Source organism: Clupea harengus, chromosome 11, assembly GCF_900700415.2.
Source record: "Clupea harengus chromosome 11, Ch_v2.0.2, whole genome shotgun sequence".
Lineage (NCBI taxonomy): Eukaryota > Metazoa > Chordata > Actinopteri > Clupeiformes > Clupeidae > Clupea > Clupea harengus.
In genome coordinates, this window is record NC_045162.1 from 4,301,920 (window position 1) to 4,317,583 (window position 15,664).

General features: G+C 39.9%; 2 protein-coding genes across 5 annotated transcripts; both read left to right on the top strand.

The window, feature by feature from the left end:
* The first annotated feature begins 370 nt into the window (after positions 1–370).
* On the top strand, positions 371–5,181 carry si:dkey-29h14.10. Its single transcript, XM_031575726.2, has 5 exons — positions 371–513; positions 828–1,091; positions 1,300–1,353; positions 1,533–1,727; positions 1,908–5,181. Exons 1-5 carry the CDS (start codon positions 459–461, stop codon positions 2,108–2,110), a joined length of 771 nt encoding a protein of 256 aa, XP_031431586.1. The 5' UTR covers positions 371–458; the 3' UTR covers positions 2,111–5,181.
* A 718-nt stretch (positions 5,182–5,899) lies between these two features.
* LOC105896378 (zinc finger protein 706) lies at positions 5,900–11,935 on the top strand. Of its 4 annotated transcripts, XM_042709033.1 has the most exons (5): positions 5,901–6,063; positions 6,810–6,865; positions 10,036–10,196; positions 10,596–10,739; positions 11,081–11,935. In XM_042709033.1, exons 3-5 carry the CDS (start codon positions 10,194–10,196, stop codon positions 11,174–11,176), a joined length of 243 nt encoding a protein of 80 aa, XP_042564967.1. In that variant the 5' UTR covers positions 5,901–6,063; positions 6,810–6,865; positions 10,036–10,193; the 3' UTR covers positions 11,177–11,935. The 4 variants fall into 4 exon arrangements, with proteins under 4 accessions (XP_012678581.1, XP_042564967.1, XP_031431587.1 ...); XM_031575727.2 differs by lacking the exon at positions 6,810–6,865; XM_012823126.3 differs by lacking the exon at positions 6,810–6,865 and having other exon boundaries at positions 10,069–10,196.
* The last annotated feature ends 3,729 nt before the right edge of the window (positions 11,936–15,664 follow it).

The following is a 15,664-nucleotide window of genomic DNA, read 5'->3' on the forward strand; positions in this document are numbered from 1 at the left end:
GGCAGTTGGGGGTTACGTGCCTTGCTCAAGATACTTCAACCCTTCAGCATTAGAGACCTATGATTGTCATTTTTTCGTGAAGCTGCCTGTAACCACCACATGCACTTGCTATTTTTCAACATACACCTGCAGCTTGTGTGCATATAATTTTCCAGATAGCTATCCAGTTAAAACAAATCATATCTAGACGACTTCATCACAAAAGTAATAGGTGAGCTGCCACATACTGGGGAAATACACGAGAGAGGGAAAATACGGGAAATAACATCTTCAGAGTGCGCATGTATAGAAGGGACTTTCCGAGGCAGACATTTCTATTGGTAAGCTTAAAGGGAATCTCACAAAGTCCCTCCTCAAACTAAAGATCCTTTCTCAGGAGTCTCCCAAAACTACCGTATGAGAGTATGTCTGGTTGGACTATGTTTGGATAAGTGAAATCAGGGATTGTTGTGTGTGCCATGCCGTTACAAATGGACCTAAAAGTACCCAGCAGTGGCTTCGTTATTCCACCTGGTGAGTAGCCTAAGTTATGAGTTGCATTTTAACCAACCTTTGTACAACTATAGCCTATTTTGCTCATTTCAATTCAATGACGGCTGCGTTAACGTGAGCTTTTAAACGGTATGCTACTTTCGTTTAGATATCTTAACTTGTAGTACCACATACAAATGTTAGGCGACAACATAGGCTACGAAGAGTTTTAGGGACGGGTAACTTTCATTACACTGCCATTACTTTGTTGTGACTAAAACATGATTGCGACTCTCTCTCTGTCTGTATGCGTGTGTGTATGAATGTGTGTTGACGTACATCCTCTTTTCGAACAGAGAAGCGATTAAGAGGTCACCTGTTCACTCTCAGTCAGTCATTGTCACCCTGCCTGGTGGAGAAGATGACAACCTACTTGTTCCACACACGGACCATCACAGCTCACGAAGTTGGAGTTATCAAGTCTCAACCCAAAGGGATGCAAAAAGCCGCCCATCTTATTCAGGTCGTCCTACGGAAGGGTGGGAACGCATGCCTGCTGTTTTATCAGTGCCTGGGAGAATGTAATCCGGATCTTTTTGAGAAACTAACAGGTGCTCCTGGTACGTAGCAATTAATTTAGCCTCCTGTCTCACTACGCATGAAATCTTCTTAGACATTTGGAATTCATGAGAATCAGACATTTCCCATTAAATGTATTATGTAGGCATATATATATATATATATATATATGTATGTTACTCTGCTTTAGATTGTACATTGGCTGGTTTGATACACTACTTAATGTAACATATTTTATTTATACTGTAGCCATACCATCAAATATCGTTGATGAGCAGCCTTCAAAGAATAACACATCTGCAGGTATGGAATTACTTAAATAGTAGAATTTATTAGTTTTTATGTCTGTTAACAACAGCTATTGTAATTACATCAGCACATGAAAGCAGTCACATGTCTAATAATTTCCTGAAGTGTTTCAGTTGTTTGTGGTAGGCACCTTTAACTCTTTAATCTTTGTTTACTTCTCTCTTCAATGTCAGGAGGCTACGCAGAGACATCCACTTCTCAATTTTGCTCCTCCCCAGAGAGGACGTTTACTCCTCATGCGCCAGCCTACATTATAAACATTCACAACTCCACCTTACGCAACTGTATCATTGGGAACCACAGTGGCCAAAACATTTCCACTGAACAGGAGCATCTCTGGCCTGAGAGACAAGACTTTAGCTCACAAGGTGAGGATAACAGACACTACCGCATTGATGTTGTGTGTAATATGATTTGTTTATGTTTTTGTATGTAGGTTAACGATTTGAATGAATGAATTGAAGGCCAGTTTCTCATATAAATCTTTACAGGCACCAACAGCACTCATGTTACCAATATAAATATGAAATGTATCATTTTCTTAACAGAAACCATAAGAACCAGTCTGATGTCTGACCAGCAGAGAGCAGCAGAGACTTCAGGAGGACCTCATAATATCCAGGTGCATGGCTCACATATGGAATATGTCATCATTGGCAATCAGAGCTCAATGGTGGTAAACACAACACAAAGTGAAGAAGATGGAGAGGAGGAAGATGATGAGGAATACCAAGAAAGTTCAAATAGTTGAACACACTCATTCAATTCAGAGGATTGACTGGATTGTGATTGGACTGTCATTTGGTTTTGTATTGTTTTCTACAGAACATTGTATTCCTCGGCCACAGAAAGCTGAAGTCGGGTTCTTATTGTTTTAAGAGTTTAATGAATTCAACATACTTGTTGTATCCACTATTGTGGAAATAAACATAGCCAGTCTATGCACTCCTTCTTCTGGGCCTCACGGTTTCTTTTGATGTAGTGTTCCATGACACTCAAAAACTGAGTGCCAACATTGGTATGGCACTGACCTTGCTCAGACCTGGCCTCACTGAAAGAAAGCAGGTTCTGTTGGTCAGCTTAGGTCAGACTCACCCAGCCTGCCTCATTGTGCACATCAGGGCTCTGCACTTTGTTGCCCCTTAAAGATAGTATATGACGGTGATACTGTGTAATAATACATCTTCACTTCTGGTTGACAACCAGATCGTTGTGCAGAAATGCATGACAGAAAAGGTCTGGTTATTTAATTACAAATATGGCATCTTGTCATTTGATACCCATCTCAGAAGCATAGCAACTATTCGGACAACACAACTTTTCCGTCTTTGACAGTAACGTGCTTGTCACAGGCAATTCACACTACATGACTGTCTGCGATGAGGACTTTCAACTTGCAATCCCTGTCTGCGACTGGGGATTTCACATTACACAATTTTTGTCAGGAAGTCGTGGGAAATCCACATGCTGCAAAACCAAAATGTTTGGAAAAGAAAACTAAAGGCAAATTTGACCTAATTAGGCTATGCAGATGTATTACTCACAGGCTGATGTGCTGGTCATCTTCATGTACTGTATATTGCATTATCTTACCACTTACTTTTCCAAACATGGGTTGGAATGAGTAGCCTTTTTAGTGTCCAATCCCATGACTTGTAAACATGGGGCTCAAAGCTGTCTTCAGTTAAATCAGTAACATCCCTGTTGAAAACAATCAGCTTGGCAATCTAAAACTGGTTAACATAGTTGATCAGCTAGTTTTGACCAGCTTAAGGTATGTTTTCGTATAATTTTTTATGGTTTAGCTGGTCATAACGGTTTAGACCAGCTACCAGCATATGCTGGTTTTAAGCAGCTACTAGCTTAAGCTGCTGGACCAGCTGGTCTCCAGATAGTTTGACCATCATAAGGTATGTTTTCATATGATTTTTGATAGTAAGACCAGTTGGTTTTCAGCTGTTTTTTTCTTCCAGAAGGGATGCACCCATAACCACATCATAATGATCATATGTAAGTGATAGTGACCGTCGATATGTGTCCTGTTATTAGAAAATATTGGACTCTGTCAGTTTCACCTCAAAGGCAGTTTATACCCTGGTTGCCACACATAGCTTACAAAGGAAACATTTGGTTCAGTTTAAAAAGAAGCCAAACTGTAGTTTGTAGTACTACGTTCTGTTGTAACTTGGATACAAATGATTGCTAAGCCTGAATCCTTTAACTTGCTAACTGTTTTTGATTCTGTGCTTGCTTCTTCTCCAGATAACATTGACCGCCGCTGTACCACATGGCAGTCATATAGTGTGTTCAAGCTTTTTCCACATTGTTATTGTTTTTGACTGATATTTGAATCGAAAATATCCCATACTTAAACCTCACCCATCCACCTGAAACTTGGCATGATTGTAGCCCCACATGGCTGATATGGAATATAAGGGTTGTGTCCCTAGGTGGATGTGTCCCCTGAAGTGTGGTCGGCTCAAAGAAACTTTTTGGCAATAGCTCATCAACAGCTTCGTCAAAAATGACGAAATATTTATGGCACATTGAACTCTAGGAGGCACACGACCTTCGTTCATTAGAACTCAATTTTGAAAAATAATCTACTGCATAACAAGCCAATATCTTTCAGTTCAAAGTTTGACACGCAACATCGTTACCACATTTGTAGACACACGCCACATTTCATGAATGCTGTCCACAGAGTTTACAAAATTAAAATGGTCCCCTTTCACCTGTTGAAGCGGTCAAATCATTCAACCTTTCGCTACTTAGGGCAGTTTGCACATTGCTTGGACCCCGATGATTGCTGCCTATAGCTATATTTAAATGTATGATAGTGTATACCCTGGTCCTGTTATAAATGTTGATACTTGTATGCCTATATGTAGGATTTACATTAAGTAGGCTATTGTAATCAAACACATTCTTGCCTTCAACCAATAGGCTAATCCTACATTTTATATCACATGCATATTTTTCCAAACTTTGAAATGAAATGCCAAGTAGGCTACAGTTATACAATGAAGCTCATATTGTTGCTTACATATGGACATTTCACAAAATACTCATATTTACCACAAGAACACATTTGTTGTAGTCAAACTCATGGTCCTATTTAGACAGGTCTCAAAACCATAGAACTAACCCTAACCCACACCACATCCTCAAACTATAGTTCCACATCCTCAAACTATATATTCTTTTTCACTCAATAAATAAGATAAACAAACTTTTTAGTCTATTGTTGGCAGAAACGTAATCCTCAAGATAACACACTTTTCTTGGAACAGAAAACAGGCCTCTCACAAAAATTATTTAACTTAATTCTTGCTCATTCTCTCACTTTCTGCTGCGGTCATATTTTGCAGGCCTATGCGGTGTAGGCTGTCTAGTTTAACCACAGAAGTCATCATGTTTACACCACTTGGCAAAATGAGACAACGCTTTTATTACGTTCATTCATTAGCTTCTGACACTCTGTAGTTACCTCCATCGATGGACAGCATTTCAATTAAACCTTATTTATATGGTTATTAGTTACCATTCAAAGTTTCCAGAGCATTGATATACAACGGTAATTGTTACTTATACTGATCTGGTGTAAGCAGAGGTTTGTGTGTGGCCTAAACCTACACCCTCTGCCCCCTAGAGGTTCTTTACTATTTAGGACCTATTTTATCTGGGCGCTGAATCACAGAGACCATCGCAACAATGCACAAAAGGGTCGAGTTTATTTATTTTACAGTTAACAAACAGAATAGCTCATTAAAAATACACTGGGGGAAGACCAATATGTTAGAGGCTCTAGGCTGGTTTAAAGTGCTACATGCTGATTGACGATAAATAGTTAAATAAATAAATATACAAATAATGCCCTCAGGCTGTATCCACAGAAATCAGTCGGCTATACATAGCGTTAAGTTAGACACAGCAATTTCACACGTGTACAAAGTATATAAATTATTCCATAAACATACATTTATCACGGTCATGTATTGACTAATAATAAATGCACAAAGTAGAAAATCTTATATTCATCCACACACCAAACACACTTCCCCAGAAGAAAAGAAAGAAGCTCAGGAGTACACAGCCCACTGTCTGTAGAGTCGAAAGGGCTCCCCTTCAGTTCCAGGAGCCCCTCCTCTATGACATTTCAATCTTACCTCAACAGTGTCTTATTGTCTTGCTTGCTATCTTTTGATTATATTGGTAGAATGCACAGCATTGGGTCGTGTGAGGAAAAATGTAGTAAGAACTTTCAAACAATAGGGCTGTATTAAAATTTGATAGGAAATGAGAATCCTCTCAGTCTGAAGTGGCTCAATAAACTTTTAAACCCTAACCTACTTCCACCACTATAATGTCACCAAATAGTTTAATACTACGGCTAATAATTATTATTATTATTTGTCGAACCCTTGTTTTGAGTATGTTGAAATTGTCCACTGGAGTAATCCAGACCGCCCCTTCCACTACGGAGAAAGTGGGGAGGGGTCATCACAGCACGCATGCCTTGTGCGACTGCTTGCTCAGCTAGCTGACAACGTTGGCTAAAACAGTCAGTTAGCTAGCAAGAAACTATATTTAGCCTCGAATTGTTACGTTAAGTAGCAAGTAAGTCAGATCTGACAAATCAGCACAGACTTTGAAGAAATAAAATATCACACATTTGAGTACTTTCACGAAATACTGATAAAGGTAAGAGAAGCATTTTGAGATACAAGCTACCCATTTCTCTATCTGTAGTAAAATAAATGATTTAACATCAGTGAAATCCCTCGTCAATTAAGCTTTGCTCGAATTAGCTACTGGCTAACCAACCGCCTCTTATGCTAACGCTACTCATAACTAGTTGACAATAACCAGCTAACCGCTGGAGTATATTACCCACTTTCTGCAACAAACAAAAAAAGGGGAGGGGGGTACGTGAGTAAGCCTATTTCTTTCCCTTGGATCTTATATAACTGTGGATGTCAAATCTGGTTACATTCTGTTCATTTGCTGGTTTTAGTCCAGTTTATGTTTAGATACCTTAGCTGGCAAGTGCTAGCATCGCGCTGGCTCTGACAGTGTGTAATGCTAAACAACAAGGATACTTAGCCAGCTAACTTAACTAGTTTTCACTTGCCAAGACATGTTAGCCGTGTCTGATGGCTGGTGTGTTTTTTAAATTAACCCGCCAAAAGATGTGAATCTAACTTTACTGTTACTTGCTTATATGGTCCTTGTTAAGAATCGCCGGACATTTTTAAACATGAGCTTTGTGATAACTTACAGATACATAGCTTGCTAATTATCTAGCACCAAATAAGATACCATAGACATAATGGTGCTAACGTTGGTAGGTAACCCATCATGAGTGCGTTTCCCGAAAGCTTATTTGAACAACTACCTACCATCATTAAATTATAAGAGACGTATCATTATGAACACTCTCCACACAGTTAACGTTACCACCATGGTCTCTCAACGACGCTTCCAGCATGCGCAGTCCAGATTGGTATGTAATACATCCGACTGAAAACAGGTGCTGCTCTAGCTGCCTGATTCAATTTGGCATTGACAGCATCCAATGAGTTTGCCCTATGGTGTCTGATAGGAAGTCACCTCATATACACCAATCACACTGTAACGTCATTCCTCATAGTATCTGTCTTAAAAATTAACGCATGCTCATTTGGTTAGGCTGAAAGCAATGGTACAACTTTGACTTGATCACATCTTAATCACTTTCTTAGTTCGTAATCATAACAAAGCATAGGTAAAACTGGTAATTGAGGTTGTTTGGGGGTTTAGGGCTCAACTGAGATGGCAAATCCATATAGGGTAGTGTTACGCATCTTATTGGGACTGTGTGCATTTTTAAGGCAGATACCGATATCAATATCTAATGGCTTAGGATAGCCGGTAACCGATATTTTGTGCCGATACTGTTGCAGCGAACTCATTTTCCCAATCCTGAGCTGCAGTTTCAATAAAAAAATGAACAGCCAAGAGTGATGATCTGAAGCTTTATTCCAGTCTTCCAGTCTAGGACATTACAGTCAGTCTGCAAGGTGGTCCATGGAGCATCTCTGCTAAAAACTTTGTCTCACTATATTATACCTTATGTTTTCTGACGTGTTAACATTTCATCTTCCAATCAAATTATGGACACATTAATTATCTGTCCTGATTACAATTTCCAACCACAGAGAAAGTAGTGAACCACTTTTGGCCAATCAGAATATTCTTACTTATCCAGGCTCGTAAATAATGGTGGTGGGCTTCTGACCCATATCCTTGAATTTAGGGTGTTTTCCATTGTTCAGACATAACTGTGGCGAAACCCCCTTTTCCTTATTTTTTTGGAAAGTACTGACTAGTAGTACCAGTCAGCTCTTTGTTCAATATGTCGAGGCCTGCCAACACAGGTGTGCAAAGGCCTCATTTGACCTCTGTCTTACACAAGGCCTTTCTAACTGTTAGTTTTTGCGGAGTTGCCTTTATGTTCACCTTTCCCATCATATATCAATTCCTTCAATACTAATTTATCATATCTGTGTAAGCGTCAGCGGATCTAGTTATTGATGTGTGTCCGGAACCATTGGCGCTAGTTTGGATCCTTGTTGATGGCTTTTTGGCCGATTGAGTATGTTCAATTGGCGGCGGAGTCCGTCAATGATGGAGAAAAGATTGTAGAAAAAACGTATTGTATCCCTCAGGCGAGGACATTTGCTGTTTATAAAAGCAAATGCTCTATCACAATCCCATGTATCCAAAGAGAGAGGTAACTGAACCGATAGTGGCCAATATTTCAGCAAAAATAATATCAGTCTAACTCTAGTCCTTGCACATGTGCAGGTTGCCTTTCCCTGTTATAGATTCTACCCGCACACATGTGCAGGTTGCCCTCCCTGTTATAGATTCTACCCGCACACATGTGCAGGTTGCCTTTCCCTGTTATAGATTCTACCCGCACACATGTGCAGGTTGCCCTCCCTGTTATAGATTCTACCCGCACACATGTGCAGGTTGCCCTCCCTGTTATAGATTCTACCCGCACACATGTGCAGGTTGCCTTTCCCTGTTATAGATTCTCCCCGCACATACTGTATGCGCAGGTTGCCTTTTCCTGTTATAGATTCTACCCGCACACATGTGCAGGTTGCCCTCCCTGTTATAGATTCTACCCTCACACATGTGCAGGTTGCCTTTCCCTGTTATAGATTCTACCCTCACACATGTGCAGGTTGCCTTTCCCTGTTATAGATTCTACCCGCACACAATTTCCATCTCTGGCTGTCAAGTGACCTAGTTGTTTCTCCTCACCAACCCTTTTTTTATTTCTCAGCATTGGCCTTCTTCGGGGAAATTTCAGAGATTAATTGCTCTCTCCTGGTGACCTACAATTTCAAGTAACCCACTTAGCAAAGTAGCTTATTCTTTTAACGTCCAAATGCTCCTTTTAGGGAAACCAGAGCAACCCCTTGGTTGTTCTGAAAGGAGGAGGAAAGGCTTTATCGTTGTAAAATTAGGGGATAGAAACAAGCTAGCTCTTCCTGAAAGGCACGCAGTAATGTAACCAAGACATGGACAGTTGATATCTCCTGCCATGTGCTGTGACCTTGGTGCCTTGTCCTTTGATGTTGGTCATCCTTCTGTTAGGAAAAAGAAAAATGACAGGGCAACACCAGCATGACCAAAAACATTTAAATCCACAAGCATTTCACCAAACCCTGCTCTTTGCTAAGAGGCTCATCCACTGCATTGCAATGATGCAGAGCTGACCAGCACGGGAGCACATCTGCCATAGGCTATAGGCGTCTGAAAAGGAAACATGACTGCTCTATGGAAAGAGACTTTAGAAACCCATCTCTGTTCCTCAGAGATATTTAGGGCTTTTTTCCATTAAAAAATCCCTTCATTGCCTTAAAATGGCTTGGAGGTAACTCTACACCCTTGCCTCATTTAATCTGCACCGCTGTGAATATGTAAATTAGCTGTACCTGGCTTCTACTATGGTAGCTTTTGATTGGATGCCTTATGCTGATGATATGTCAATCCACACCCCACAAGTTGACGGGATTGCTTTCTTAGGTATGTGACGTATGAAACCCAAGCTGTCTGATTCTGTTTTTGAGACCGTCATTGGTACACTCACTGCAGTTCAAAGGTGGAAATAGTCAGCCATGGTGCCTATTTCGCTCATGATATGTCATGTATCATATGTAAAACACTATATTGGTATGTTAACCAGGTATGTTTCACTGGAGAGGGTCTTAACATACGATGAGCAATGCCATGACACGTGACTGCTTGCATGATGCTCTAAAATTATGGAATTTCTACAGGAAAAACTTTGGTGGCCGTATCCATATCAACAACTTTTTTGTCACTTTCTCTATGTTATGTTATTAGCCTAAACTTTCAACATACAGACTAGTAAAATGGACATCCATATTGTCCGTGGTTTCTATAAGCTACACTGATTCGGGGTAGAAAAAAGCTGCTTATGCCGTCTGCATGTACCTGAGAGTTTCCCCTCGTTGGAAACACTGAGTGCAACTCGTGTGATAATAAACCCTCTAGATTATGCTATTCAACACACGCAGTGACGTGATTGTCAGTTTGATTGTTTGTTTTATTATCCCCTATGCTTAACACAGAAGTGTCACCCGTTTCCCCTAGGATGGTTTTCAGCAGCAGTGTGGCTGTGTGCAGGTCTACGAGCCCACAGCACTGGACCCAAACTTGGCTTAACACTTTGACGGTGGACAGATCAGATGTGATGCTAATGCTAGGTCTAAAGCAGGAGAGGGTGGTCATGCTTAGTCAAGCCTTTTTAAATGGTATGATTACTAAGAAAAATGTTAACCCTGTCTTAAACAGCACCAACTCACAAACAACCATTATTTGTTATATTTATGAAACATGAGATTTTACCAGTCGGCAGAAGCAGCTGCGTACTGCATATAGGGAAACCCCTTTTATCAGTTAATGTAGGAATGATGTAGTAATATAATGTTTTAGGAGTTGTTTGTTTATATCATCTGTTTAATAAAAAAAAAACTTAGTGCACAAACTTTGGATCCTGAAATGTAGAAATCACATAGGATTTTATTTTCAGAGTAGGCCTATTTAATCGATTATCTGATAGTCATCAGTTGCGTCCCTACTTCCAGACAAAGCCTGGACGTAGAATACTAATGGAAAACCTTCTGAACGTATTCTCCTTGCCCTCACACCAGGTACCAGCAATGGCCCGCGGGCACCAGAAGCTCCAGTCCCAGCAGAAGAACGCTAAGAAGCAGGCCGAAGCTAAAAAGAGCAAGGGGCACGATCAGAAGGCAGCAGCTAAGGCTGCCCTTGTCTTCACTTGCACCGTGTGTCGGGTATGGACTCTCTGCTCACCACAGCATTTTTTAAAAGATGCCCTTTTTTTGTTTAATGTGTAGCACATGACTACAGCATGACAAGGGAGGGTGACACTTGTGGTTCATAGTTGGAGCACATTATGCTAGCAAGGAGAGTGGTTCAATCTAAGCATGGAGATGACAACTGGGCAGGATGTGTGCATATGAATGGAGAGAAGGACAGGAGTCATGATGTACACATCATATAATGCCTGTTATTGGATTACGCTAAGTTCACAACAGCATTTGCAATTCTTAAAAACTTAAAATAGTAGCCGAGTAGTTGCTTAAGGTTAATTTTCCTTCTTCCTCATATTCAGACTCAGATGCCGGATCCCAAGACCTTCAAGCAGCACTTTGAGAGCAGACATCCCAAGTCCCCCATGCCTCCGGAGCTTGTCGACGTGGTGGCATGAGACAAGCCACTGGTTAGGTCCCCTCACCATGTTGACCTCAGAGGCCTGGCAAATCTCACAGGCCACCGCTTGTGGAATACCCCCCCTCTTTTCAGGACGGTTACTGTCGCCACGGGAGCCTCGCAGCAGGACCACAAAGCCAAGTTAACACTGATGATGATGATGATGATGAAGAACTCTCAGAGATTTGATGAATATCATATGTACATCACACACTTTGAACATGACTGCCATTTTGTGCTAACTACTCACGCCACAGCCCAAGAGAGCTTGGGGACAAATCAGCCGCTGAATCCGCCTCTTTTGTTTGAAAACCCTTGTGGAAATGTCATGTGAATGTTTGTCCTTTGATTTTCAGACTGTCTGGCACATATCCTTTTTTGTTTATGTGTGTGCACATTCTTTTTATTCTCAGAACAGTTGCTCCTAGGTCAGTTATTTCTATATGTTATTCTTAAGGATTGATTTGTACAACATGCCTTTGAAAAGCAAAAATGTTTTTTTTTACTCCCTAATGTTAATAAAAGATAAGAATTTGTTTTATTAATATTGAGTTAATTTTTTTTATCCTTGAATTTTTTGATTTGCCAGCAACATACTTGTATTCAATATGCAGGTTTTATGCAAACTATTCTTGTGAAGATGTGCATAAATCCAGTTTTACAATTTGCCGCAATACCTATTTCAGTGTATGCATTCATTTGGTACGCATTTCATTTTTATTAACATGCTAACATAAGTATTATTTTTATATGACTCCATTAACCCAAAGGTTCAAAAAGGTGAAAATCATGTCCCTTAAATTTCTATCTTGTTTCCTTAATTGTAATCATGTATGTTTTACTGTTAGTCCCCCAGAGTGTGGGTGTATTAGTAGCCAAATTAATGAGGACACCTGTGTTCCTGTCATCATTGCACTAGTAAATCAATCTACTGTAATGTCACTGGTGTGAAATGGCACTGTATTTGCCCATTGGACTTACCTTTTTACAGCAGTTATATAACTATGTCTGTATCTCCGGTGTATTATAACAATTTAATAAAGTGTAACTTTGGTAAAGGTTTCAGCATTTGTCATTTGCTTATAGTTTTTCTGTAGACATAAGCTCTTCAAGCTAACAAGGAATCACCTTGCTAATCACTTCGCTAATTAGGAGAGGTACTACTGTACCCTTAGTTTGTTTCAATCTGCGAGAAGGGGAATGCTACTGTAATATGTAGCATTGGTTCAGTGTGCTCATGTAGAACAAACATTAATTAATATTACAGTTCTACATTCATCTGGCAGAATTACAATTAAGGAGCAACAATAAAGTTTCAGTAAGTTAGGACACCTTGGAGTGTAGAGCTAAGAACGAATTCTACCCAATTCTGCTCTACGTAACACCAGTTGATGTTCCCTGGAGGAACGGAGTGGGTGAGAAGGAGCATATACCTGTGTGACTGGGCTCAGGCACATGGGTGCGGACCGAGTAATTCTGTAGGCAATCATTAGTGCCTTGAATTGAATGCGTGTGATCAACAATGTAATTCAGTAGGCACAATTATAGCACAGCACACTGCTTTATACACCATTATTTCTCCCTTGTTTTGCATTGCATACATTTTTCTTGACAGGAAGTTGTAATTAAATGCCAAGAAACACCTAAAGAAAAGAAACATGATGTAATGATGACTTGACAGCCCTAATCACTAAAGTTCTAATCAAGTTTTCTTCCTACGTAAAGCTCTGGCGAATATTGTGAAATGCACAATCATCTGTCTACACAGGTATCTCCTCGTCTCTATCTTTTCACAATGTGAAAGTACTCATTAAATATGCTAAGGCTATTCTCAGATTATCAAAATCTTCAGGATTAGCAGCATTAAAGCCACATGTGTCATTGAAGTTGCTACAGCTATATTCAATGAAGGGTAAATCTCAACAAGGAGGATTAGAGGTCTGTAATAAAGGGCAGCCCAGGAGTGGCCACTGCCTTTAGAACAGCTCTCTGGGAAGTGTCTGTAGTGAGAATGTGGGTGTCAGTCATGATGGTCAGTGAAAGGGTCATTGTTATTTCCAACCAGTCATCGATAGAAGTACAAAACTAAAAAAAAATAACAATTTGGGGATATTGTTACTTGAAAGTCTATGTCAACGTTGTTGTTGTTGTCAACGGCTATCTTCTGCGTCTTTTTTTACAAAGTAAGGCTTGTGTTTTTTTTTTTTTACCTTATGACGAGATCTTGTTATGAAGTGATTCAGAGTCATAGTCATTGGTCATAATCGCAGGCTGCTCACCATACCACATGTCCTATGTCTCGTGTCAGTGCACATCACCATGAGACATCTGAAGGATGGGAGAGAATTTCTCTTCAGACCTGTGTGAAATACACGCCTCCGAATGTGGTCTGAGTGAATGAATCTCAGTGCATTCACACCCACACTGTCCGCTCGTGATCAGATCTCCCAAGGCGCATGTCCAGACCAGATGTGAACAAGTTATTTCATGGGAACTGGAGACAAAACTCAAAACTAAAATTCCTCTTATTCACACGTGTGGTATATAGGCTGATAATGACACCATTCGATGATGCGTATTCCATCTCAAATAGGCTACTTCATGAGGTAAGACACCATTCTCTGAAGAAATAGGAGTGTAGTTAAACAGTTTAAGTTTGAAGCCTATTAAAGTCTGTAAAAAAAACAATGTATACAATCAGGGGAAGGAGCATTTCTTATCTTACATTTACTGAATCTAAGCATTACTACCCAACTCACTTTTCCAGTTATCCATCTCTTGTTCGTTTGCTGATTCACTTTAATATTCCATTTGTACCAGAGCTACTAAATGCTGTGTATTCATCTCCATACACATATTCTGACCCAAAATCTCAGAAAGTCACTGCTTTTATTCTCCTGATCTGTGTTAACAGATTCATTTGTAGATTGACTCACCCACCATGTTGATGAAACCTCACACCGCACCCATGTAGCTCGTCTGTTTTATCACGATTTAGTGACTCATCCTGAACACGCCTCTGTGGGCAGTCATTTCACCCAGTACTCTCCCTTAATGGGAACACAGCCATGTGCAGTGACCGAGCCCTGACTGTGAGCTGACATTTATTATCTCAGTGAATGACTCTCCTACTAGTCAGTCTCTTTCAACACAATCACGGGTGTGGCTTTAGGGAAAGAAAAAAACCTGTTTCACCAGTCAATCTTAACCACAATAGCCCTACCCCCAACCTACCCCACCCCTTACACACACCTCAGCTCATATATGCCTTTCCAAAGCCCCTAGGTCCATGGGCATCAGTGGTGTATAAAGTACCCAAAAGCCATACTTGAGTAAAAGTAAAGATACCTTCCTGGAAAATTACTCAAGTAAAAGTAAAAGTAACCTTTTAGAATACTACTTGAGTAAAAGTCTTAAAGTATCTGATCTTTACTGTACTTAAGTATCAAAAGTAATTTTCTGATATTAAATGTACTTAAGTATTGAAAGTAAAAGTACAAGTAAATGCTGTTCATAAAAAAGCAAAGGGTCAGAATTTTGAAAATTATGAAGTTTATTCCGACTAGAATGAGCATACAAACTGGGCCTTATTTGAACTCAATAGGCAATACTAAAGCAGCACCGAAAGTAACAACCCAGTCATTACTTGAAACTGAAAAATGTTTTGTTCATCTTCAAACAAAACGTCCCAAAAAGCCATTATGAATTTTTTTAATTTTAATCTTTGTAACATTTTGTGAATGGGCTCCTGAGTATCCCAATGTATGCATATGGCACAACCTGAGAGCAATAACCTGGCGATCTGATACAAAGCCATAGCATTACATCAGGATCATCAGTTTTACAAGCAAGTTATCTGTACAGTAACTGTGAAATACTTTCAGCAACATGCACACACATCCCTTGAACAATAACGTTACTATTTTGCTCCACACTGCTACGTTACTGTAGTGTAGATTGACACTATCCAAGCTAACTAGCTAGATACTTCGCCAGAGATGGAATAAAGAATAAGAATAAAGAATATTTGTAGGTTATTAGCTAGCTTGAAATATTATATACAGATCTTACCCAGCGGTGAAAGAACATGACTAGTCTACAAGGTTGTGCTGGTGGCATTTAATGAAGAGGTCGTGGGGTTTCTAATTTTTTGATTGAGACCTGTGTGCTTTTGCTTCGATTATTGTTGTGCCCCCTTCGTTGTTGATCTTAATATTTTGGATATATCCTTCCACTGCATATTGCAGTCCATTTTGCCTTGATCTGGAGCAGTGGCGATTTTAGCCTGAAATTTCTGGTGGGGCAATTTTGTATGACTTCATGTCACCGTCAAAAAACTAGAGGTAGCTGTTTATAAGCAGTAGACCAGTAAGATGGGCTGCATTTTGAGTGCCAGCAAGGAGCAGAAATCCTATTTCAAATACATTTCACATGCTTCAGCGCAACACAAAGATGTTGCCTATAATACAGCATTAAAGTAAAATGA

Coding starts and splice junctions, on each gene's coding strand:
- LOC105896378 (XM_042709033.1), top strand. Junction 10,740..11,080: donor TCACTTGCACCGTGTGTCGG/GTATGGACTCTC, acceptor CCTCATATTCAG/ACTCAGATGCCGGATCCCAA.
- si:dkey-29h14.10 (XM_031575726.2), top strand. CDS start 459: ATGCCGTTACAAATGGACCTAAAAGTACCCAGCAGTGGCTTCGTTATT. Junction 1,354..1,532: donor AAAGAATAACACATCTGCAG/GTATGGAATTAC, acceptor CTTCAATGTCAG/GAGGCTACGCAGAGACATCC. Junction 1,728..1,907: donor ACAAGACTTTAGCTCACAAG/GTGAGGATAACA, acceptor TTTTCTTAACAG/AAACCATAAGAACCAGTCTG.